At 37.7% G+C, this 25,313-nt stretch overlaps 1 protein-coding gene and 1 long non-coding RNA gene across 6 annotated transcripts; one reads left to right on the top strand and one right to left on the bottom strand.

Moving 5' to 3' along the window:
- The first annotated feature begins 17,220 nt into the window (after positions 1-17,220).
- Positions 17,221-19,785, top strand: LOC121969710. 5 transcript variants are annotated; one of them, XR_006108618.1, is made up of 3 exons: positions 17,221-18,039; positions 18,121-18,187; positions 19,530-19,785. It is a non-coding gene; the product is annotated as an uncharacterized LOC121969710 (long non-coding RNA). The 5 variants fall into 5 exon arrangements; XR_006108621.1 differs by having other exon boundaries at positions 18,121-18,205; XR_006108617.1 differs by lacking the exon at positions 18,121-18,187.
- A 691-nt stretch (positions 19,786-20,476) lies between these two features.
- On the bottom strand, positions 20,477-22,256 carry LOC121972303 (cyclin-B2-2-like). Its single transcript, XM_042523987.1, has 7 exons — positions 22,172-22,256; positions 21,981-22,069; positions 21,735-21,875; positions 21,564-21,653; positions 21,039-21,266; positions 20,761-20,865; positions 20,477-20,659 (listed from the first exon to the last, which is right to left on the bottom strand). The coding sequence occupies exons 1-7, from the start codon at positions 22,254-22,256 to the stop codon at positions 20,477-20,479; spliced, it is 921 nt and encodes a 306-aa protein (XP_042379921.1).
- Positions 22,257-25,313: the final 3,057 nt, after the last annotated feature.

Raw genomic sequence — 25,313 nt, 5'->3', positions numbered from 1 at the left:
CATCCCTATTATTTGGGTCGTTGCTGTACATTAGTAGATTATGTCGCTAAATATAATGATGGAATTTATATTCCGTCACTAACTTACTATGCAATTATTTTGAGTTTAGAGATAGATAATTTATATTTCGTCGTTAATTAGCAACGGAAATAATAAATTCCACCGCTCAAATGATTTTCCTGTATAACTAATTTGAGATTAGCGATGGAAAAATAAGGTTTCCGTCGCTAATTATCATATGATAGCAACGAAATTGTATAATTCCGTCACAAATAGTGATGGAAATTTATAATTTCATCGCTAATAGCGACGGATATTATATTTTCATCGCTATTTTATAAATTAGCAACAGAACTATAAAATACCGTCACTATTTTATTGTAAAAAATAGCAACGAAAAATTATAATTCCATTGCTAATAGGGACGAAAATTTAAAATTTTGTTGCTATTTTTACGAAAAATAGCGATAGAATTATAAATTTACGTCATTAAATTTAGTAAATTTTTATCAGAAATTCTCCATTTTAACATTTTCCCTATTTACATAAAGTATAACAATCAATAAATCATCAAAAATGAGGGTTATCACAACACGTTTACGTTATAGAATTAAATAACACAATATTTACATTATAGAACTAAACACCACAACATTCAATTCAAATATAATGAAAAGAGCTCTCAATCGCTCTCAGTCAAGATGGGTGTCTGTTTCCTAGAGAGAGAAACTCCAACTTCCCTCTAGGATTTTCAATCATCTTCCACACGGTGAGATGAGTGAGTTCTAAGCTCTTTCTTTCTCTGGTGACTTTGGGAGGACTCTTCTCGAGTTCCACTCTCCCCCCTTGGTGGTGCTCATCCACTTATGGTTGACGCCATCTCTCTGGAGGTTCTCGGGTAGAGTTGGAGGGTGCAGAGAGGATATCCTACTAGTTATATCGGAGTTTCTTCTCCGGCATAGAGGTTATCTTTTCATTAGTGTTACTGTACATCTTTTCGGTAAACCTGCTCCTATCCCCTCCTTCTCTACTTCGATTTTCTTTGGTTTTCTTCCTCTCCTTTGTCCCAGTGCCTGAAGGAAGGGTGTGATCAGTCTATTCATATTGCTTTCCACATCGTCGGAGGTTCACCGGAGTTTTCAAACTTTCTACAAATTCCGGCCGCTTCATAGAAGGAATCTATGGGAGAATTATTCAACATTAATGGCCAATAATTGGTGTTCTCCTTATTTAGAAATTTCTGGTGACATCTGATTTTACTTTGGCATGGACTATTTGGTGTTCCTCTTGATTTGGAAGTCTTGGTTGGCATTTGGCATGAATTAATTGGAGTTTCTTCTGAATTGGAAGTCTTTGTTGGCATTTTGAAATTTCTCTTGATCTTGGCGTGGATAACTTGATGACTTAGACTGTGCTTCAATTTTGGTGGCTGCATATCTTGCATTTGAATTATATTTGACTTTGGCTTTGCTATTCCTATTTTGTAATTCCACGTGGATGTATTAAAATGGGAAAGAAGAAGAAAGGTCTCAAATATTCACCTTTGAGTCTAGCAAATGGTCCACATCCTATGTCATTTGAAGATGATAGAGTTGCTATTATGGAGGATGCATCACAATTGGCAGATCATGTTGAGATGGTGATTCAAGATGCTGAGGTGGTAATTGAGGTGGCATGTGACCCTCCAAGTCACCATCCTCCTCTCCCAAAGGATGGAGTGTCTCTCCCTCAACCGGCCCCCTTACCTAAACTCATCGAAGAAGCTCACTCCATCACTGTTGGAGGTGATGAAGTTGCTGCTGGAGAAACCGATCAAGTACCACCTACTGATGAGAAGGTTACTCAAGCAACAGTTCCTTAGGGACAAAAGAAGTATGGTTCATGGGCCATCCTCTTCAAGGATAATAGACAGACAAATATGGCGACCCAATTACAACAATCTTAACCAACCGGGCAGCGTTTGAGTTTTGAGTATGAAGACATTGAAACTATGGAAGATTCGATTGGATTTTATCTTGTTGGTTGTTTCATGGGGAGGCATCTAGGAAAGAATGACGTCTCTTTCATTGCATCCAGATGGCGAGTACTATATAAATTTTACATGCACAAAAGTGGTTGGGTTGTATATCATTTTGATACATTTCAAGATCGTGACAAAGTTCTACTTAGGGGACCGTATTTTGCATATGAGATTCCTTTGTTTCTAAAGATTATGCCACGTTATTTTTTGTTTGATGAGGATGGAAGGTATATCCTCGCTTGGGTACAAATTCATGGATTGTCATCGGATTGTTGGTCTCCCAAAGTTCTCGGACTCATTGGCTCAGAGATAGGAAGATCGATGTATACCGACAAATTGACCCGTACAAGGAAAAGATTGACATATGCTAGGCTCTTGGTAGAGGTATCGGTTCATGATGAGAAAATAAGAGAGGTTCCAATCACATTACCTACTGGTGCTCAACTTGACCTCCGGATCGTTTATGAAGTCATGCTCGATTTTTATGATGATTATCGAAGACTTGGACATTGTAAAGAGGATTGCAAGATTTCTGCCCACTACCGTCCCAATCGCTCACAACCTACAAGAGGAAGGCAACAATTTCAGTATAGAAAAAGACAACCAATTCCTCCTCAAGGGCCTCCACAAGCCGTTGATGACACTCCACTTGACCTCCGGATCGTTTATGAAGTCATGCCCGATTTTTACGATGATTGTCGAAGACTTGGACATTGTAAAGAGGATTGCAAGATTTCTGCCCACTGTCGTCCCAATCGCTCACAACCTACAAGAGGAAGGCAATAATTTCAGTATAGAAAAAGACAACCAATTCCTCCTCAAGGGCCTACATAAGCCGTTGATGACACTCCACCACAAATGGATTATGTTCCGGAACAAGACCTTGTATTGGCTGCAACAATTGTTGAAGAATTGGTTCTAAAGGAGATATGATCATCACCCCTTCCAAATGTGCCCGACCCTCTTTCACAATCGGTTGTGGTATCACCTCTTCCATCCGAGAATAATGTGGCTTCATCATCAAATTAAATCGATACTCAAGCCGATGTTAAGGAGGTTGCTGCGTATCAAGAACAAATTGATTCAAGTGAGGCTACTTCTATCACTTTAGGCACAGATGACACTATCATTTCAAATAGTACCTTCATCCCTCATTTGATTTCGGGACCTATTGTGGATGCAGAACTACCACTTCACCAACTTCAATTTCAGTACATGTGGAGACTCGGCAAAATGGGAGGTATTTGTGGGTTAGAGCAGACCGCCCATCGCGTGGACGATGAAGATTGCATCTTCGAACATTAGGGGCATCCATAAACCCCTAAAACATGGGGGGTCATTCACCTCCTCAAGCAAAAGTCAATCCAAGTTATAACACTTATTGAAACTAAGCTTAATGAAGACTCCTTAGATGCTATCATGCGAAGAAAATTCTCAGGTATGAGGATAACAAATAATTTCATTTATTCTAATAGAGGTCATATTTTGCTTCTATGGGATATGCATAGGATCACTTTGGATGTTCTCAATATATCGGATCAATATATACATTGACGTGCTCGTTGCTGTATTACGGTTCAATCTTCTTTGGTGACATTTATATATGACTTTCATTCTATCATGACAAGGAGACCCTTATGGACTTCTCTTACCCTCCTTAGAGAAACGGTTGTGGAACCTTGGCTAATTATGGGAGATTATAACTCACCATTGACAATCCCACAGAAAGAAGGTGGAGAATCGGTTTCTAATTATGAGATACATGATTTGGAGTACTTTGTTGACACTTGTGGTTTGGTTAATCTTCGCTCTATCGAGTGTCGTTTGACATGGATGAATGGAAGGGTTTCTTGCAAGCTAAATCATGCTATGGTGAATTCACAGTGGCTTGTTACAGATTATGAAAGTTATGTGGAATTTACGTCCCCGGTTGTCTATCGGACCACTCTTGTAGCATAGTTTCAACTTTTGCAAGAGAGAGAGGATCAATAGGCCCTTCAAATTTTATAATATATGGACATTACATGATGGTTTCAAAGACTTGGTGACAAATACTTGGGAGGTACCCGTATATGGCAATGACAATTTACTCTCAAGACAAAACTTACACGGTTGAAAGGTAAACTAAGGGAACTTAATAAGCTTCATTTTCAACATATTAAGTAGCAAGCATCGAGAGCAAAATCAGAGTTAAAAGATGTGCAAAGAACCCTTCTTAATGGAGAAGAGCCCCCAAGTGACTATGGCATAATAAGAAAGAAGACAATCATGCTAGCGGAGACGGAAAGGCTCTTCTACCAACAATGTGCCAAGAGTATTTACCTCAAGAATAGTGATAAATGCACCAAATTTTATCATGACTTGGTGAAGCAAAACAACAAAAGAAATGCTATTATTACACTCATCAAATAATTCGGGGAACAAACAATTAGTTTGGATGAAGTCGTCAAAAAATTTGTAGAATATTTTCAAAGGCTCTTGCGTGAGGACGATCAAAGCTCTTCAATTGATGTTTCTTCCTTGCACGACACTAGATTATCTCAAGCCCAAATATCATCCCTAGAAGCCTCAATCACAAAGGAAGAAATCAAGAAGGCTCTATTTGATATAGGCGCCGATAAAACCCTCGGTCCGGATGGTTACAATGTAAAATTCTTCACGGCGGCTTGGGCCAATATAGGGGCTGATTTTATCAAAGCGATAAAGGAATTCTTCATTAATGGTCGGCTCTTCAAATAATGGAATCATACCTTGATAGCCCTCATCCCTAAATTTGATCATGCTCCAAGAGTTACAGATTTTAGGCCTATCTCATGTTGTACGATTTTCTACAAGGTTATCTCTAAAGTATTGGCGGCAAGATTGGCAAATGTTATAGATATATTGTTGGATCCGGCTCAAGTGACTTTCATCAAAGGTCGGTCCATTAGTGATAACATTCATTTAGCCCAAGAATTATTGAGAAAGTATACTCGTAAGCGGATTTCTCCAAGGTGTATGATCAAAGTTGATTTGCATAAGGCTTTTGACATGGTTGATTGGAGTTTTCTTATGTCCGCACTTGTTGGTTTTGGGTTTCCCCAATAATGTTATGGATGGATAAGGGAATGTATAACCACGGTCTCTTACTCTATTAGTCTAAATGGTGGATTGCATGATTTCTTTAGTGCAAGAAGAGACTTGAGGCAAGGCGATCCTCTCTCTCCTTTGTTATTTGGCCTATGCTTAGAAGTTTTCTCACGTTCTATAAAAGTTACATCAAAATTAAGTGCTTTTCATTATCATCCAAGATGTCAAGAAGTGGAACTCATACATATAGCATATGTCGATGACCTCTTGTTGTTTGCAAGGGCCGATGTTTCTACTATTAACCTCATTACGGATTATCTAATGGTTTTTGGTGATAAAGTGGGCCTTTGAGCAAATTCTATGAAATCCAACTTATATATGACCGAGGTTAGTGACCAACTACGGGAGGAGCTACTACACATAACCGGTTTTCAACAAGGCACATTCCCCTTCCGGTATCTTGATATCCCATTAGTAACGGAGAAATTGAGAATTGCAAATTATGGGGCACTACATGACTTCATAAGGAAGAAGGTTGTATCTTGGCCGAAGCACACACTTTCCCATGTCGGAAGGTTGGAACTTGTAAGATCAGTTCTTCAAGGAGTGGAATATTTTTGGCTGTCTATCCTTCCAATACCAAGTGGTGTTATTGACAAGATTTATGACATCTCTCGTTCCTTTGTATGGTCAACAATACATCCACTAATCTCATGGGCTACTATATGTCTATCCAAAGAAGAAGAAGGATATGGTTTACATGATTTGCAAACATGGAATATGACTCTCTTATGTCAGATTCTATGGAATATTCAAAATCGACGGGAGTCCCTTTGGGTCTGATGGGTTCATCATCATTATCTCCGAAATATGGACTTTTGGTAATAGAGGAGTAAGCCTTCGGACTCCCCCCTTATTAAATATTTACTTTTTATTTATGATGAACTTGTATAGCGAACTACCTCCATTGGTGTCGCAAACATGAAGATGATAGAGTGGTTTGCAGGGGAAAATAATGGGTCAGCTTTAGCATATGAGTTTTTCCGTCCAAGAGCGGCTAAAGTGAATTGGTTTTTGGTGATATGAAAGCCATATATTTTGCCCAAGCATAGGTTTACATCTTGGTTACTTGCTTAAGGAAGACTAAGAACAGCGGACACTATCTCATATAAGTCCAACAAATTATGTGCATTGTGCCACCAACAAGATGAATACAATAATCATATTTTCTTTGATTATGACATTGTCAAGCCCCTACTTGACAAAGTCAAGACATGGATGGATATCACTTTTGACATCACCAATAAGACCTCCTTTCTTGATACATTTCGGCAACATTACAAAGGTAAAGGCCGGCAAATAAAAGCAAGACATCTTTCTTTATCTTCAATGATTTATCTCATATGGAATGCGCGCAACATGAGTCGATTTGAGAATGTTGTTCCTTGCTTTGAGAAGATATTTCAAAAAGTTCAAGTTCATGTTTGGCACTTTGTAGATATCAAGTAATTCTTTTGTAATGTGTGGTAATGTTTTGTGATATACTCGGATGTCATACAAAGTCAAAGTCATGTTTGGAACTTTGTAGACATTAGTGAGGTCTTGATGTGTGATGTTATGTATGAAATTTGTTTAATGGTATCTTACAAAGTCATAAATCTATTATGCACTTTGTAGACATCATATGATTGTATTTTGTTCTTTTGGGAGTATAATACATTAGGGGAGAAATTGAGAATTGCAAATTATGGGGCACTACATGACTTCATAAGGAAGAAGGTTATATCTTGGCTGAAGCACACACTTTCCCATGTCGGAAGGTTGGAACTTGTAAGATCGGTATTTCAAGGAGTGGAATGTTTTTGGCTGTCTATCCTTCCAATACCAAGTGGTGTTATTGACAAGATTTATGGCATCTCCCGTTCCTTTGTATGGTCAACAATACATCCACCAATCTCATGGGCTACTATATGTCTATCCAAAGAAGAAGAAGGATATGGTTTACATGATTTGTAAATATGGAATATGACTCTCTTATGTCAGATTCTATGGAATATTCAAAATCGACGGGAGTCCCTTTGGGTCCGATGGGTTCATCATCACTATCTCCGAAATATGGACTTTTGGCAATGGAGGAGTAAGCCTTCGGGCTCCCCCCTTAGTAAATATTTACTTTTTATTTGTGATGAACTTGTATAGCGAACTACCTCCATTGGTGCCGCAAACATGAAGATGCTAGAGTGGTTTGCGGGGGAAAATAATGAGTCAGCTTTAACATATGAGTTTTTCCGTCCAAGAGCGACTAAAGTGAATTGGTTTTTGGTGATATGGAAGCCATATATTTTGCCCAAGCATATGTTTACATCTTGGTTACTTGCTCATGGAAGACTAAGAACAGCGGACACCATCTCATATAAGTCCAACAAATTATGTGCATTGTGCCACCAACAAGATGAATCCAATAACCATATTTTCTTTGATTGTGACATTGTCAAGCCCCTACTTGACAAAGTCAAGACATGGATGGATATTGTTAGGATCCTTCGTACTCGGCTAGAGAGGGGGGGGGTGAATAGCCGCCCCAAATCGATCGCGTTTCTTCCTACAATTCGTTAGCGCAGCGGAAAAACAAACAAGGAAACGAAAACAAGAAGATCAAACCTCAACGCGTCGATGTAACGAGGTTCGGAGATGATACTCCTACTCCTCGGCGTGTCCGTAAGGTGGACGAAGCCTCTCAATCCGTCGGTGGATGAGTCCCCGGAGAACCGGCTAATAATATACTCCTTGTGGGTGGAGAAACCTCACCACAATCTTTTGCAACAGCAAACAAAGGAGTACAACAATAGAGACAACAAACAAGAACAATAGAAATTGTAAAACACTTGCTTGCCTCTTGTTGTCGACTGGAACCTTGATGAAGCAGCAGCTTCTCGGATCCAACCAGAACACGGAAACTCACGCGAAGCTTCAGAAACGAAGAGCTCAAAGCTCAAGAGCACACCAGCTCAGTCGAAGAGCGGAAGCTCAAGAAGAAAGGAAGGTTTTTGCCTGAAGCCCTCGGCCCTCCAATACTGCGGAGAAACAGTGAAGAAACTAGCGTTGCGTCGCGGCTAGAACTCGATCGGTCTACGGACCGTCGGGACACATCTTGATCGGTCCCGAACGATCGATCGATCTGAAACCCTCTGCGTACTCGATCGATCGTGGACCGATCGGATACCGGATCGGTCCACGACCGATCCTAACTCGGCGTGCTTCGCGACATCGTCTCTGATCGGTCCCAGGCCGATCGGGACATCTTTGATCGATGCGTGGACGATCGGCTGCTTTTCGCCTTTGTTCGCTGCGATCGGTCACCCGATTAGTAACCGAACGAAGAACTCTGTATCGATCGGTCATCGACCGATCGAGAAAACAGGTATCCGGATCGGTCGGTGACCGATCCGAGGTTTTTGCCCAAACCAATTCCCAAGACTTCAAACCAATATCCGGTCAACCTTGACCTATTGGTACTTCATCCCTAGCATCCGGTCACTCCCTTGACCGCTAGAACTCCCCGCCAAGTATCCGGTCAATCCTTTGACCTACTTGGACTTTCCAACACCGGAAGTCCGATCATCCTCGATCCATCCCGGCTTCACTCACGGGACTTTCACCGGCTTCACTTCCATTCCGCCTAACATCCCGATTAGGACTTTCTCCTTGCTTCACTCACGGGACTTTCCCACTGGCTTCACTCACGGGACTTTCCACGCCTAACATCCAGTTAGGACTTTCCTTCACCTAGCTTCACTCACTAGGATTTTCACCGCGCTTCACTTACCAGGAGCTTCACTCACCAGGACTTTCACCTTCACCTAGCTCCACTCACTAGGATTTTCACCGATTCACTCACCAGGTTTTCCAATCTGCCTGGACTTTTCCCCGTGCCAAACTCCCTGTTTGGACTTTCCCCGTGCCAAGTCTCCATACTTGGACTTTTCACGTGCCAAGCTCCCTGCTTGGACTTTTCCCGTGCCAAGTCTCCATACTTGGACTTTTCACGTGCCAAGCTCCCTGCTTGGACTTTTCCAGTGCCAAGTCTCCATACTTGGACTTTTCCAGTGCCAAGCTCCCTGCTTAGACTTTTCCAGTGCCAAGCTCCCTGCTTGGACTTTTCCGTGCCAAGTCTTCATACTTGGACTTTTCCCGAATCAGGTCAACCAGGTCAACCTTGACCTACGGTTGCACCAATAATCTCCCAAACATCTATTCTTGTCCCACATCAAGAATAGAACTCTCTCACGAGTGTCAAACATCAACATGCAACACAACTAGGTCAACCTTGACCTAAGGTTGCACCGACAATCTTCCCAAGTCAAACATCAAAATACAACTCGAGTCACGTCAACTCGAGTCGGGTCAACCAGGTCAACCTTGACCTAAGGTTGCACCAACAGATATCACTTTTGACATCACCAATATGACCTCCTTTCTTGATACATTTCGGCAACATTACAAAGGTAAAGGCCGACAAATAAAAGCAAGACATCTTTCTTTATCTTCAATGATTTATCTCATATGGAATGCGCGCAACATTAGTCGATTTGAGAATGTTGTTCCTTGCTTTGAGAAGATATTTGAAAAAGTTCAAGTTCATGTTTGGCGCTTTGTAGATATCAAGTAATTCTTTTGTAATGTGTGGTAATGTTTTGTGATATACTCGGATGTCATACAAAGTCAAAGTCATGTTTGGAACTTTGTAGACATTAGTGAAGTCTTGATGTGTGATGTTATGTATGAAATTTGTTTAATGGTGTCTTACAAAGTCATAAATCTGTTATGCACTTTGTAGACATCATATGATTGTATTTTGTTCTTTTGGGAGTAAAATACATTTACCCCCCCCCCCCCCCCCCCCTCAAAATAATAATAATAAACAAATCTAATGATACAATCAATAATGCAATCCAAACACAATATTCAAAACTTGACAAATGATAATAAAATTCAATCCTATCCAATCCGAACATAAAAAACGATATAAACCAAACATCTGAATACAATAAAGAAGAAGTCTAATATAACAATCTATATCTCCAATACAAGACATCGAACTCAAAATCTAATACAAAATCATCTTCAACCTTGTAGAAAATAAAATATGATAGGTTATGAATACAACAATAGTTTTTGAAGTTAAACTACATAAGGGATAACTACTTATTTTAAAAATACATAAACTGATAAACATAAATTTTATATTTTGGATATTTGCAAATGGTGATAGAAATATCATTGACTGAAATGCATCACAAAAAAATATAATACAATTAGAGATGCATATAATTTAAAAAGTAATAATAATATTGTTCATTGAAACACAGTGATAAATAAAAAAACTAAGTTATATGATAACAAACCTCAAAATGAGCTACTCATCAGGGGTATCGTCAGGATCCTCGGTACCTTGATACTCAAAATGGTGCAATTGTGGCTCTTGCTTCGGAGTGAACTGAGCTTCCACAACACATATATGACGATACATCTCCTCAGCTCTAGCGTCCCAAGCAATCATTAACTGCTCCAATGTCATGAGTCGATCCCTCAATTCTTGATTTTCTTGTCACAATGCTTGTACCTCACTAGATGATGAGGAACTAGGACGAACCTTGATCCCAAGAGGAGCCCTCATACTATCAAAGACAAGTTTGGCTTGGGAGCCAAGGCCATAGATGGAGGTCTTCATCCTTCCACTAATGACATCATAATAAATGTTATTAATCACATTGGTGGATAAAGTTTGTAACTCCTCTCTCTTTGTACCAGTCTGAGTCATCTGTGCAATTCTATTTGTCATCTTGTGAAAAAATAAATAAATAATTAATATCCACATACAGTTTATAAATATATTGAATGATAATTGTGTAATTGGATAAAGTTAATATTCTTCTGTTAACTACTTGGGATCACAGATCGACAAATGTACCATCCTTTTTCTTATATATATTGTTAAATACCTCCCAACAACTGGAGGTCTCTATAAATCGACAGTATGCATACATAAAAATGCAAGTACATTAAACACAAGGTCAATAATAGCAATAAATTTTTCCCTAAACATTAATTAACAAAGATACCAAATTATAGCATACTCGACAATAGAACGGGATTCAGTAGTATGCTTTGTGGATCTAATACTTGGCGCAACAAGCTCAGCATTGCGATTGCTTCTAGCAATCGTTGAATTTGACTGCCATCTCTCGGGAGCCCAAATGGCTCTCCAAATCTCCCAAATATTATCAAGCACCTCGGATGGCCTGGTTCCCCTCTTCCTCCACTTGTATAATAAGTCCTTGTAAAGTTTAGCTGATGTAAGATTAACCTAACATGACCCTTTAAACTTCAAACGGTCATAACTTTTTACTCGGAACTCAGAATAAAACTTTGTTTATGGCCATAGGTGCAAAATTTGAAAATATGCATTTATTCCTAGGATACCTATAACCGTCAATTTTTAAGCCCAAATTCCACCATTTAGGCCCTCATCCAAGTCTTCAAAGATTTTATTACTATTTTTAGTAATTTTTATTTTTATGATATTTAGGGTATTTTTAGTATTCTTGGTAATTATGAGTCATGGTTAGTCTAAAATCGCATCTTGTTTTATTAATTTTTGTTTATATCAAGAGATTTTCTTTTATGAAAAGATCTTTTTTCTTATTCTATAAGATTGTAATTGAGGTCGATAGATTGAGATTTCTTTCCTTTCTTTATTATAGGGTCTAGAGCCTATATAAACACCTATCTAGTTGTATGAGAATTCATCACTCAATTAAAAATAAGGTTTCATTTTTTTAGCAATCAACAAGTTTTCTCCTTGTTTTCTTCAGGTTCTCTTCTTACCTTAACTCAATTCCTCCTTCTCATTAACCTGCAGGATAATCATAATCCTACTCGGCGTCATTAGCGCAGTAGATGTTCCATGTTTCTTTAAATTCGGTCTCATAACCCTCCTCCCAAATATATCTTTTCTACAACAATATTGAGAGAATTAGTATCAAAAGAATTTTATACTGCACAGGTGTTCCATTTATATTCAAAATACTTATAAAAAATTCACCATAATAGAAAATTTTTAATTCTTAATCTACATGCTTCCATGTAGTATCAGTAGGGCACATCCGTTCTTTGAATTTTTTAGATATCTACGCAGCAATCTTATGCCCATCTAGGACGAAGCTGCATAAAAAACATGAAATTACTAAGCGATGTATGATAAATAAAAAGAGTAGTAAGTATTGGAACTACTAAATACATAACTACTTACTAAAACACCAGAAACCCTCAAGATAGTCTGGCCACCCTGTGCTACTGGAATGTCTGACATGACTATATATATGCAAAATCAAAGTATAAAACATAACATTCTAAATGATAATGCCCTATATGCTAAAATTGGGAGATGTACATGATAAGACAAGTAAATGAATACAATGTTCCATGATAAGTTTTTAAAATCATGTCAATATGCAGCAATTACATTTAATATTTTATAAGTTCTAGACTCCATTGGTACATCAAACTCCACCTTGTGCTAATGGAATGTTTGACATGGCCACATATATGCAAAATCACAGTACAACACATAACATTTGAACTGATAATGTCCTATATGCTATAACTAGGGAGATGCACATGTTAAGATAGGCAAATGAATACAATGTTACATGATAAGTTTTTAAACATCATGTCAATATGAAGGAATTATATTAACATGTTACAAGTTCTCATCACTAGACTACATTGGTACATTAAACTCCTCACCACCGGACATCTCTTTATCATCTATTTTCTAGTAAGTGACATTAATATCTATAAGTAATTGTTATGTAGATTGAATTTTCGAAACAACTAAGTGGTCTCAACTTCTTCACTTTGACGTACATCATGGTTTTGGATAGTGATAGTGGTTGACATTTCTATGGTCAACCAAGCTTTCATTTGACAAACTGCTAGCCACTCACTAGGTTTTCTTCTCTTCGTTGGGTATTCAATATAGAATACTTGACTAGATTATACTGCAAAAATGAAAGGATCAACTTATTGAATTTTATTTTTATTAACCTCAATTAACTTGTAGTTTGGATATATTCTAGTACTTATTCTTGGAGTCAGATCATATCATGAATATCTAAACAATACACACTTTTTTATGGATAAAGCAGGATACTCAATCTCAATGATTTTCTCAAGTCTATCATAATAATCAAATTCAAGATCATTATTGTTGGTAGTTCCTTTTACGCAAACACCATAATTATAGGTAAGCTTTTGTGAATCGCGTTGGGCCACATGAAATTTGAAGTAATTTACATAGTAACTAGAGTAGGATGTTATGTTACGGAGAGGTCTTGATGCAAGAATTTTTATCCTTTCATTTTGTACATTTAATATTCTATGATAGTTCACCTATAAAAATAGTGTTGAGTTAAGATTAGATGTTTATATATTATAATTGCATGAAAATAAGATTTAATCTCTAACTTACATATATTTGAAACCATAGTATAAATTTTGTCTCTAATTTTATATCCACCTCACTTGCACATATTGATGGATTTTGTAGGTATAGTTATTATTTGTACAAGATGTTAAAGAAGGTAATTTTGTTTACAGAGTATCAAAGGATTGTTTGTTTCAAGCTGAAGCATATCAGATATCATAACAACCCTTAAAGTCATATCTATGAAAAACATACTCAATTTTGTAAGTACTTGCCAAACATTATTAGGAAGTAGGTCATGGAAAGCTATTATAATTAGTCTTTGTATGAATAAGTGACAATCATCATTCTTCATTCCAAACATTTTTAATCTATTCATATCTACACATTGGGTCATATTCGAGACATACCCAACAAAAAATTTGATTTCTTTCAACTAAATACATAATGCTTGCTTTTCTTCTTTGTCTAATATATAACAAGTCTTCGGATATTGACCAATTATTTCATTTTGATACAACTCAGGTCTATTAACTAATTATTTTAATTCCTTATATAATTTTGCTGTGTCTTTAGTTTTTCCATGAATATTCATCAATGTATTGAAGATATTATCAAAAAAAATTTCTCAGCATGCATTACATCTAAATGATACCGAATTAGCAGATACTTCCACAGCTCCAAAAATATACTTTTTTTTCTCTAACCATATTTGCACACTCTAACAATGCACTTCTTTATTTTATTATAACCATCCTGATATATTTGTAGAAATTCAAAGTTGTCAATTTCCTAAAGAACTTCTTCACCTGACATTATTGCTGGGGGTAGCTTTTTGACCATTTCATTATTTTTGAAAATTTTCTTATTTTGCCTGAATGAGTGATCAACTGGTAAAAAATTATAATGATTATCAAACTAGGATATCTTCCCACTGCAAAGTAATGAAAATGCATCAGACTCACTCATACAATATATACATGCTAACTTGTCAGTTGTGCTTCATCCTAATAACATTAAGTACATTAAAAAATCACTAATCATCCATAACAAAGTAGCATACATTGTAAAATTTGTTTTACTTACAATCTCATAAGTCTTCGACTCTACATTCTATAAATGATTCAACTCTACAATTAAAAGTTATAAAAAATATCTATTTGCTCTTTTAGATTTTGAGGGTATGGAATAAACATAGTAAGGAAGATAAATTCGTCTTTCATGCACATCCATGATGGTAAGTTATATAGTGTTAATATAACTAGTCAAGATGGATATTAATGTCCATAGCTCCCAAATGACTGAAATCCATATGCAGAAAGTCCAAGTCTCACATAACGTGGTTCTATTGCAAAGGAGAGAAATATTGTGTCAAGATGTTTTCCATGTAGGGGAGTTATAAGGATGACACATTATATCTCCTTCATCTACATACTTATGATACCACCTTATGTGGCTTGTTGTTGAAGAAGATGCATACAAGCGTTGAAATCTAGCAATTAACGAGAAGTAATACATAACTTTTAATGAAATATTTTTCTTCTTCTTTCTAGGCATGCGACTATGCTACTTATAATGAAAGTGATCACACATCTTGCATTCCATCAGTTTACTATCTTCATTCCAAAATATCATGCAGTTAAAGATACAATAATCAATCTTTTCTACATGTAGACCTAAACCCCTCACTAATTTCTTTGTACTGTATAATCTATCAATTATTAGGTGATAAGCAAGGAGCAACTCAGATATCAATTGACACATGTCATTATAACATCGTTTAGAGGAATGATATTCTGCCTTCATATTCAATAATCTTGTAGTAGTTAATAGTTGAGAATGCCTAGAAGGAATATTTTTCCACACTTCTCTTCCACTAACCTTTAACATTTCATATAGTTTTTGAAATTCTGATGTCTGTATTTTATATGTCTAGTATGAATGATCAACTGCATTCATTGTATCGTAAACCATTGATTGCATTGTATTCACATGCTTTGATGATTCTTCTAGAGCAATCGGGCAGGATGACGAAGCAACGGAAGGTCCAATTGGATCAAATACATAAGGTTCTCCATGACAATATCAATTGTAATAATTTGGAACAAAACTATTTCTACATAGATGTACTTTCACGATATCTTTATCACGTAAAGCTGTATTTCTATATTTGTAATGATTACATGAACACTTTAATTCTACGTCATTTATATATTTTGGATGAGACTTAGCGAATTTCACAAAATCTTTAACTCCAGCAAAATATTCTGAGAATAAAATCATTTTCTAACCTATTGTACATCCATATTTTATTCATATATATTGTATCATAATGAGAATAAAAGTTTCATCATTAATAAATGTGTAAACTAAACATGAATAATAAAAACATTGTGACATTTTAGTTCTTAGGTATACAAGGGAAAAAGAACCTTATTTTTTTAGTTGAAATATTCTACATAATGTAAATATTCCACTAATGAATTTAATTTTAGTTTAAAATAATCAATATGTAGAATCAGAACAAGTAATTGCAATATTAATAAATGTATAAAACTAAACATACATATAGTTTAAACCTAATTTTAAAAACTTAAAGTACTTAATACTATCAATAGTACTTAAATTTAAACCAAACATTAAGTTTGAATTTTAAAAAAGTGCAATATACCTTAAAATCGTGTAGATCAGAAAATGCAACAATATATATACCTGATGATAAAAAAACATAATTTAGATATTTTTAATCACATGAATTAATACCTTAAATACAAAATGAGATACAATAACGACCAGCCAAAATTGCGGCTTGAATTAGTTAAGACCGTAGCTAAGTTTGTAGCCAGGGCTAATTGAGGCTACGTCTAACCAAGCTTACAGGCATGACTGATCTCATGGTCGAGCTTGTGACAGGACAAGATTGCCCCTGGTTGAGCTCACACCCAACTGATCTCGTGGCTGGCTAAGCTCGACGTCGATTTGATCTTGCAGTCAGCTAATCTCGTAGCCAAGCTTGTTGTCGGCTGGTTAAGCACGACTGTGGCTGGCCACCCACGGCAACGTCAATTACACCAACTGTGGCCGCCTCAAGGTCGCTTGGGCGAGGCATGCACTCGGAGAGAGAGGAGAGGGAATGATATAGCTTACCTGCATGCCGGAGAAGACCGCGTGTGTCAGAGAGCTGTCAGTCGGTGATCAGAGTGAGAGAAGAGGAGAGTACGGGAGAAAAAAAGGGAAAACAATGGTCGAGAAAACCTAAAATCACTAATTTTGCGACAGAATTTAAATACCGTTGTAAAATGAGGACGAAATTTAGGGTTTATGGTTTTCCGTCATCTCAAACGATGGCATTAGCGATGGAATTTATTTCCCGTCACTAACTAGCGATGGATAACAAATTCCCTAGCTAATTAGGGCTTCCTGTGTAAAATACGACAACAAAAAAATTAATTAAATAATATGGTTAAATAGAGGAATAGCCTTAACGGAATTTTCCGGAATGTTTAAAAACTTTCTGGAATTTTTTCGGAAGTTGTATGATGTAGGTTACGGGGATAAATATTGGATCACGGGAAAGTCTATTTAGACTACCCTATTGAACGAGGAAAAGTTTTATTTTTCTTCTCTTTTTTTTTCTTTTTCTTTTCCTCCGTTTCTCACCCGACGCCATCCCCGTTTCTTCCTCTTCTTCCCTTCTCTCGCGCCGTCTTCTTCTCCTTTTCATCTCTCCCCAAATCCGTCGACGCCTCGCCTTCTCCCCGCATACAAGACCCTTCGGCCAAGGAAGCCCCGAGCCGCCTCCCGATCCTTCCTCTTCCTCTTCACCTTTGCTCCTGCGACACTGCCGAGCCTTTTCCCCTTTCTTCACTAGTCCGTGTGCCCTAGTTCTCCTCGTGCCGACGCCCTCTCCGCCGAACGCTGAAGGCCACAACCGATGCCCTAGGTGTTGTCCTCTTCCTCTACAGCGCACCGCCGCCGCACGAAACAATGCTGGCCGCCTCCATGCCGTGCCCTAGTTCCCGACACTGATTTCTTCTTCTCAGCCGAGGTTGTGTCACTACTGTCCACTGCGGACACACCCACCTGACACCGTCGGTAGCCACTCTCTTTCCCTCTGCCCTAGCGCCGACAATCGACCTCACCTGTGCCCTAGATCTGTCTTCTGCCGCCGCTATGAGGCATGCGCCGACCATCACCAGAGCCACCGAGTCTTCCATTCTCTCCGTTCGACGCACTCCGATCTATCCACTCCTTTCACTAGATTTGAAGCGTAGCCACTAGGTTTTTCTCCGCCCATAGGAGGTTACGATCCAATCTACAGAACTAGAATCCTATTGAATTTTGTCCAGCAAGTATTGATTTATGGTATTTGGTATAAGGGCAGAAGCTACACCTAACTTCACTTCGGTTGTAACCTCTAGCAGCACCTTCTTCGAGTTAGCAAGGGTGCCTCTTATTTGGGGTAAGTCATTAGCATAAAGGTTATGGATTAAAGGTTAGGGTTTAAATTCTCAGAAGTATGTATATTGATTTCGACTTGTAGGTCAGTGGCTTTATCCAATTTTTGGTCACACTAACCTCAAGTCAACAGTGGAGAATCTAGAATTTGGGTGAGTTTTTGGATTGAGGTAAATACATTGATGTTAGTATGAAAAGGATTACATGGTTAGATGTTATTCATCTTGTTCATTAGGTTTAATCCGAATGATGGAATAATTAGGGTTAAGGAAACTAACCCTAGTTAACCGTTAAGTTATAGTTAATTTAGGTTAAAATGTTTAGATCTAATCTAAGTTCGGGTTAGATCTGATTTATGATGTAAACAAGAGGGATTAGCTAAAATTATATGTTTGATATTATAGGACTTTGATTCGAGACAACGTCTCGACGTGAGATCTATTTCGGATACGATCTTCTATTTTTGCGGCGGGTACCTTGACTTATCTCTTTTGATATGTCATGTTGATATGCGTAGTAGGTTATAGCCTTTAGTAATAATTATGTTTATCATTGTTTGGTATGTCACTACATGATACCTGTTGCATGCTTTCATCTGTTCTTCATTTATGATTTACTATTGCCATGATTATTTATGCTCATAGAGGTAGTGACATACCATGTCTTGTGATACACCAGACTAGACATTTACCATATCTGATCCGTGTACCTAGATCTATTTATTTGATCCATTTAATTTTGGTACATGTTTTATGGAGGTAGATATGGTCAGGATTTGCATGCTCAATGTCATGCACCATCTTGTATGATTGCATGTTGTGCGATTGGTAGTCCCATTATTGTTGAGATCATCGCCAGTTACATGGATCTGCACACACAACCACTCATGGGTTAGTGGTATATCAGGCAGGGTGTGTGGCAGTTTGCTCTGTCAGTGCTCCGCTGGTCCACTCATGAATAGCGTGACGCAGTATGGTAGCACTCAGGGATCCTTCCTCTGGACTAGCTTAGGGAGATGAGAGCATTGAGCTCCCCACTTATGATTTGGGGTAGGAGGATAGATATACTCTGACAACATCCTATCCATTCGGTCACTCATTAGGAGCAGTGCCGACAGAGTGCACAGTTGTCATAGCCCTACCCACTCGGTCTCACCATCGTATATGAGATGACTGACTGGCGTCAGGGGTGACCATGTCATTTGTATCATATGCATGATTGCATTTATTGCTTGTGGTTGTTGCACTTTATTGCTGCATATTGGATGAATGCATATGGTTGACATGCATACAAAGACATGTTATTTTCGGTCTGACGACCTATCTTGATAGGAGGTCCTGGTAAGTACAACTTCTCCCTTTACTTCCAGTCTTGCATTGTTCATTATTTTAGGAGATTGTACACATATTTATTACTATTAGTTATTACTTGTTATGCATGTCAACTTGATATCCGCTGAGGATTTGACTCACCCCGTTGATATTACCATTTCAGGTTGATGCTGTCAGGAGGTTCCAGTCGCTAGTTCCCACTTCGCGTCGCGTCGGTTTTCTACTCTTTAGTCTTTTGGTTCCTTGTTACATTTCATATATATGTGTGTGATTTGTATGTTTGTACTCGAGGAGTTTTATTGAGTTTTTGGTCTATTACACTTCTTTTTCCGCTGTGTTGGTTTCTTTGTCGTGGTTATAAGGTTTCCGTCATTGTAGTAGAGTTGGTGGTTTTTAAATATAAACTGCGTGGTTGTGTCCGCCAGAGGCTGAAATATATATAGATTGCGTGGTTGTTTAGTTATGTTTATTATTATTGTTCCGGCCGTGTTGTCCGAGGCATATGTGGTCCTGAGGGTTTTGTAGTAAAGTTTCATATTGTCATCCATATAGGGGAGATGTTATCGAAATTTCTTCTGACAGGAATTACTTGGGGCGTGGCATCCCGTCGCCTCAATAGCAACGGTATTAGCAATAGAATTTATTTTCCATCTCTAAATCCATCGCTATTTATTTGTGGGTTTTTTTAGTGAATTAATATAAAACAAATAATATATTATGCAATTCATAGATATTCCAAAGAAAAAGCTAGGCTAACCATTTTTTTTTATTGGAATTTACTGATAGAATCAAATTAATAGTTAATTAAAGGGAAACATACCCAACTGCAATCAAAGTACTATCAGTAAACTCCAATAAGTATTATGACTAAGTTATGTCTCATAAGTGTCAGCCAACAAGCAGCAAGCTGGATGAGAGACAGAAATCCAATCATGCTCAGCACAATATTAATAGTAGATAATCGTCTTCTTTGCAGTAATGACTTTTTGGTGTGATTTGGCCATCAATCTAGAGCACTCCCTAGAAAAGAAACCAAACGATCGAACTTGTTAGTTCTTAAACATGTAGTGAAACAATAACTTTTGATGTAATTAGTATTTCAATTAGTACTCACAAGAGTTGGTATTCTGAATATTTAGTGTGCATCTCACAGGATTTAGTCCAATACTTGATCCCTCGAAGAGTACATTGTGCAGTGTATATTGCAGCGGCAGCAAGCATGGAAGGTTTGAACTTGAGCATTTCGTACTCAAGTAGAGAAAGCTCTAGGATGAAATAGGAAAGCACCTCCATCTGCTCAAGTTCATTTGGGCAATAAACAAAAACAAGTTATTCACCAATATATCTATATGATAGTAAATTAACATTGTTTTAATCAAGTGTCAATTGCGTACCCTTGGCATTTTATCAGACTCAGCTGCCTCGAGAAATCTTTTCACGTAAACACAAGGAGTTGGCACGGTAAGTTCATATTCCAACGTTTCCAATATCAATTTTTCCTTAAAAAAAGAATAGATTGTGTTAAAACATTAAATAACAAAGTGAATGATAAAAAACAAAAATTGCTCATGTATAACAACTAATAACTTTGTTAGAAATATAAAAAATATATAACTACTACACCAACAATATAAACCGAAATTTTGTAGGTAAATATAACTATATTTAATACCATTTTAAAGATGTCATCACGGGTATAAGCTTGGCCAGATAAGTCAAGTAAGTCGTTCACATCAGGACCTACGATATCTTCCTCATATTTCCAAGCAACGAGAAGGGCTGCAATTCCCAAAAGCTGAAACCTGTCTCGTCGAATTGCCCTTTTTTCCAAAAATCTATCAAGAATGTTAACTGCCAAATAAAGTGTCTCATCTCCCAAGTCCTCAAAGCTGTAATGGACCTGTAAATGAAGCGTGATTTACAATCTATATATATTCTAGAGCAATTAAACTTTGATGTATATATTGTGACAAAATACAAATACGTTCGTCCTCAACGCTTCCGTCAATTCATCCCAGGATCAATATGGAGGAGGTAAATCATGGGTAACTATTAGCCTTTGGAATAGTGACTAACACATAAGGGAGGTATTTATCTCGACTTTGCCGAGATTCGAACCCCAGATCTCATTATGATAATACCTTATGCGTTAATCATTAGACCTATTCGAGGGGACAACTTTAATATATATATTTACCTTTATCAGGGAGTTAATGACCGAAGCTCTCATGTCTTCATCGATGTGATGTTGGTAAGACATGTAATTAATGTCTACACAGCTTTTGACCTGAATGGTGAAACATAATAAGTAATTAAACGCAAGAACCATTTATATTCATATGATTAAATGAAACAAGCAAACGCTCACCTCAATCTTCAGGTAGAATTCGAATAACTCTTCTGCGTATTCAAGGACTGGAAGTTGATCGTCGGCATCACAGCTATCGTTGTCTGAAATTTCCCCATCCGTAGTGACATCCGTAGGGACATCCGTAAGGGCGATGTGATGCTGCAGTAGTAGCTAACTAGTATTAGTTTGATTCATTGGTTAAAATCATCTAATCTAATTATAACTATTAATTAGTGCTCACATATGAAAGAATAATTAACAAACCAGTTCTTCTGCCAACTCTCCATTAATGCAAGCGATCATATCGATATCCACTCCATCCCTCTCATGCTGTGATCTTCCAGTTCCAATATCTGTTAAAAGAGGCAGAGGTTAAATTATTAGTGTTCTTCATCACCGGAACACAAATTAGTCCCACAATTTGAGATAGCTAGGGCATGCATATTCTTAATTACCTGGTGGTTGTTTCTTTTTCATTTGAAGGGGGAGAAAACAGGTAGGAGTAAAGAAACTCGCTGATTTCATCATGGTAATCCCCATCGAACAACGTAACAAGAATTAAAATTAATAACCTCGAAGGTCTCCTGTCAATCTCTTCTCTTGACTCAATGGTTTATCAGGAGATCACACAACGTTACTTGTAGGTATAAATAGAAATCATAGATTATTGTTTTTCAAAGGAAATAATTTCGGAGCAAATCTCGGAACAGTTTATATATAATTGGGAATGAATTTTATAAAATAAAACAGAAATAAATTATATATATAGATATATAATTTCTAGATTTATGCGTGTCATCTTTGCACAGTGGTCATGCTAATTTTATCGCATGTCTCCGAGGAGACTTGATAAGACTTATACGAATAGTTAGCTCAGAAATAGATAATTAATTTATACAAGAAATCCAAGGTAAATTCAGTTTAGTTGGTTTTGTAATTAACAAAAATTATAATTTATAATCTATAATTTATAATTTATGATCTGTGATAAAAGTGTATATAAATCAAAGAAAAATGACTGAAGAAAAACAAAAAATAATAATGTTAGTATATTTGGGTGCCAATTTTTTGAAAAAACAAAATTAATCGGTGATATAAAATTAAGAATCATATACAAAATTATATGATATAATATATAATTTTCTTTATCATGCGATTTAAAACCATTTAAAAAAAAACAAAATCCTAAGTTGTGATAAAAGGTGATAAATCTCACCCGGGCTTTTTTAAAATCATTCTAATTATAGTAAAAGATGATTACATTTATTCCAGATATCTCTCACAGTTTGTTCCCAGATTATGTGAAGGAAGGTAAATTACGGAGTCAACTTATAGCCGACTGCCAAGTGACTAGAGAGTGGGAGAAATTTTTTCCTGAGGATATGCACCTACTGAAAATTGATCCATTTCCATTATAGCATATCTAACACCCTCTAGCCAACTGAGTATCCCTGTAGGGATGCTCTAAAACCGTGCCAAACACATTGAAAAAGAGTAAATCACAAAGATCATTAAGTCAGCCGAGCAAGCTACTAGATGAGAGGGCTTAACACAAAATAAACCCCACCATTATAACTCGAAATCTATTATGACAACTCCTCGTCCTAATACCAACTTTTTAATTATTGTGATAAAATTTTACAATATATATATTTTTTAATTTCTCAACTTATCCCTTTTATTTTATTGCTAGTCCCCTGCAGACCACGAGGACTTATTGATCTTTTGGTTTTCTTCTTTATTAGACTATGTTTTGAACTTGTTATGTTTTGGATTGTTTTACTTACGGATCTTGTATGGATTCTTATCGTTGATGGACTTTGTTGTGGTTTGGATATGTTTTACTCCATGTCTGCCTGGACGGCAGAAGAGGTGAGTTTGTCGGATTTGAGCTTTACGAGTGTAGTGGAGTAGGGTTGATTTCGAGTCAGAGTATTATTCTTCCGTTTACTGGTTATGTAAACTGCGTGGAATGTCTGTGTATTGTATTTTATTTCTGCTATTATTCCAGCCGCATGTGGCTGAGGTATGTGGATATGTAGAAAGTTTCAGATTGTCCGCCGTACAGGGGAGATGCTGCCGAAATTTCTTCGGACAGGGACTCCTCCGGGGCGTGACAATTTATTTGGTATCAGAGCCAAGTTTGCGAGTCAAACTGGGCATTTTCGGATTTTCGTTATGGTTATGTTTCGGATTTCCGTTTCGGATTTATATGGATTTCTGGCGATTTTCTCGTTCGAAATTTTGAGGTCAAGTTGGGGACTGGACAGCGACGGAACATCTCCAGACGGTAATTAAGTATGATGTTTATTTTATGATTGTTATATTGGTAGTAATATCTGTAATATAACTTAACAGATATGAGGAGATCTACGCGTATTGCGGCGAGACGTGGTGCTGGACGACCACGTGCGAGGACCACGGGATCTCTGGATATGCCAGAGATGCCTACTGTTGATGAGCCTATCAGTCAGGGACAGACTCAGCATATTGCGGGCGCGTCGGGATCTCAGACCTCGACGACTCCTATAGAGGTACCTACCTCGGTTATGCCGAGTGTACCTATCCCTACTATAGTTCCGGTGCCATCAGGGGTACCATTGGCCTTTCCAATGTCTGCTCTAGCGCAGCCTACGGCGTATTCGGCACCACCGCCACTTGGACCTACAGTGTACCCGACATCAGTGGCATCTGTGCCCCCAGTGCCTACAGTAGCAGCAGCTGCTCCACCTCCGGTATCACTACCTACTGTACCTCCAGTCGCAGCCACTTTTGTTCACCCGGCAGTACCACCGACGGCTTATGCTCCAGTTTATTCAGCAGCACCTGGAGCACCTCCTCCGGTTTATTCCGCGGTACCACTTGTAGCACCAGTTCCAGTGGTTCCGCCAGTTCCTGTAGCCGTCCCGACACACCTCACTGACATTGCCGTAGCACGAGCTAGGATTCCAGTAGCTAAGTTGATGACATGTTTATAAGTTAAAAAAAGACACAGGTGACACATCAACGATAAGAATCCATACAAGATCCGTAAGTTAAACAATCCAAAACATAACAAGTTCAAAACATAGTCTAATAAAGAAGAAAACCAAAAGATCAATAAGTCCTCGTGGTCTGCAGGGGACTAGCAACTAGAACTCTCTCCTGACAGCATCAACCTGAAAAAAATAACAACAGTGGAGGCGGGGTGAGTCCAACACTCAGCAGCTACAACTGATATACAAAGTAAGGAAATAACACCTAGCACTAATCATGCGTACAATCTCCTGATGTAATAAAGGTAAATGCAAACTGAAGTAAACAGGAGAATACTGTACTAACCAGGACATGGGTATAAGGACAAACAGTCCGAGTGATATGGAAATCCTGTATGCATGTTAAACATAGGTATCCAAACAATATGCAGCATATAAATGCAGCAAACACAAACACAAGCAATAAATGCATCATGCATATGATGCCAATGATGCGTCCTGGTCACCCCTGACGTCAGTCGATCATCTCACACAATAGTGAGGCCGAGTGGGTAGGGCTGTGACAACCGTTCACTCTGTCGTCACTACTCCTGATGAGTGACCGAGTGGACGGGATGCTGTC

This window comes from Zingiber officinale, chromosome 4A (assembly GCF_018446385.1).
Source record: "Zingiber officinale cultivar Zhangliang chromosome 4A, Zo_v1.1, whole genome shotgun sequence".
Lineage (NCBI taxonomy): Eukaryota > Viridiplantae > Streptophyta > Magnoliopsida > Zingiberales > Zingiberaceae > Zingiber > Zingiber officinale.
Note: the sequence above shows the minus strand (reverse complement) of the source record. Positions and strands in the feature narration are given on the sequence as shown.

Coding starts and splice junctions, on each gene's coding strand:
- LOC121972303 (XM_042523987.1), bottom strand. CDS start 22,256: ATGGGGATTACCATGATGAAATCAGCGAGTTTCTTTACTCCTACCTGT. Junction 21,267..21,563: donor TCATTAACTCCCTGATAAAG/GTAAATATATAT, acceptor CTTCATTTACAG/GTCCATTACAGCTTTGAGGA. Junction 20,866..21,038: donor GTGATGACATCTTTAAAATG/GTATTAAATATA, acceptor TCTTTTTTTAAG/GAAAAATTGATATTGGAAAC.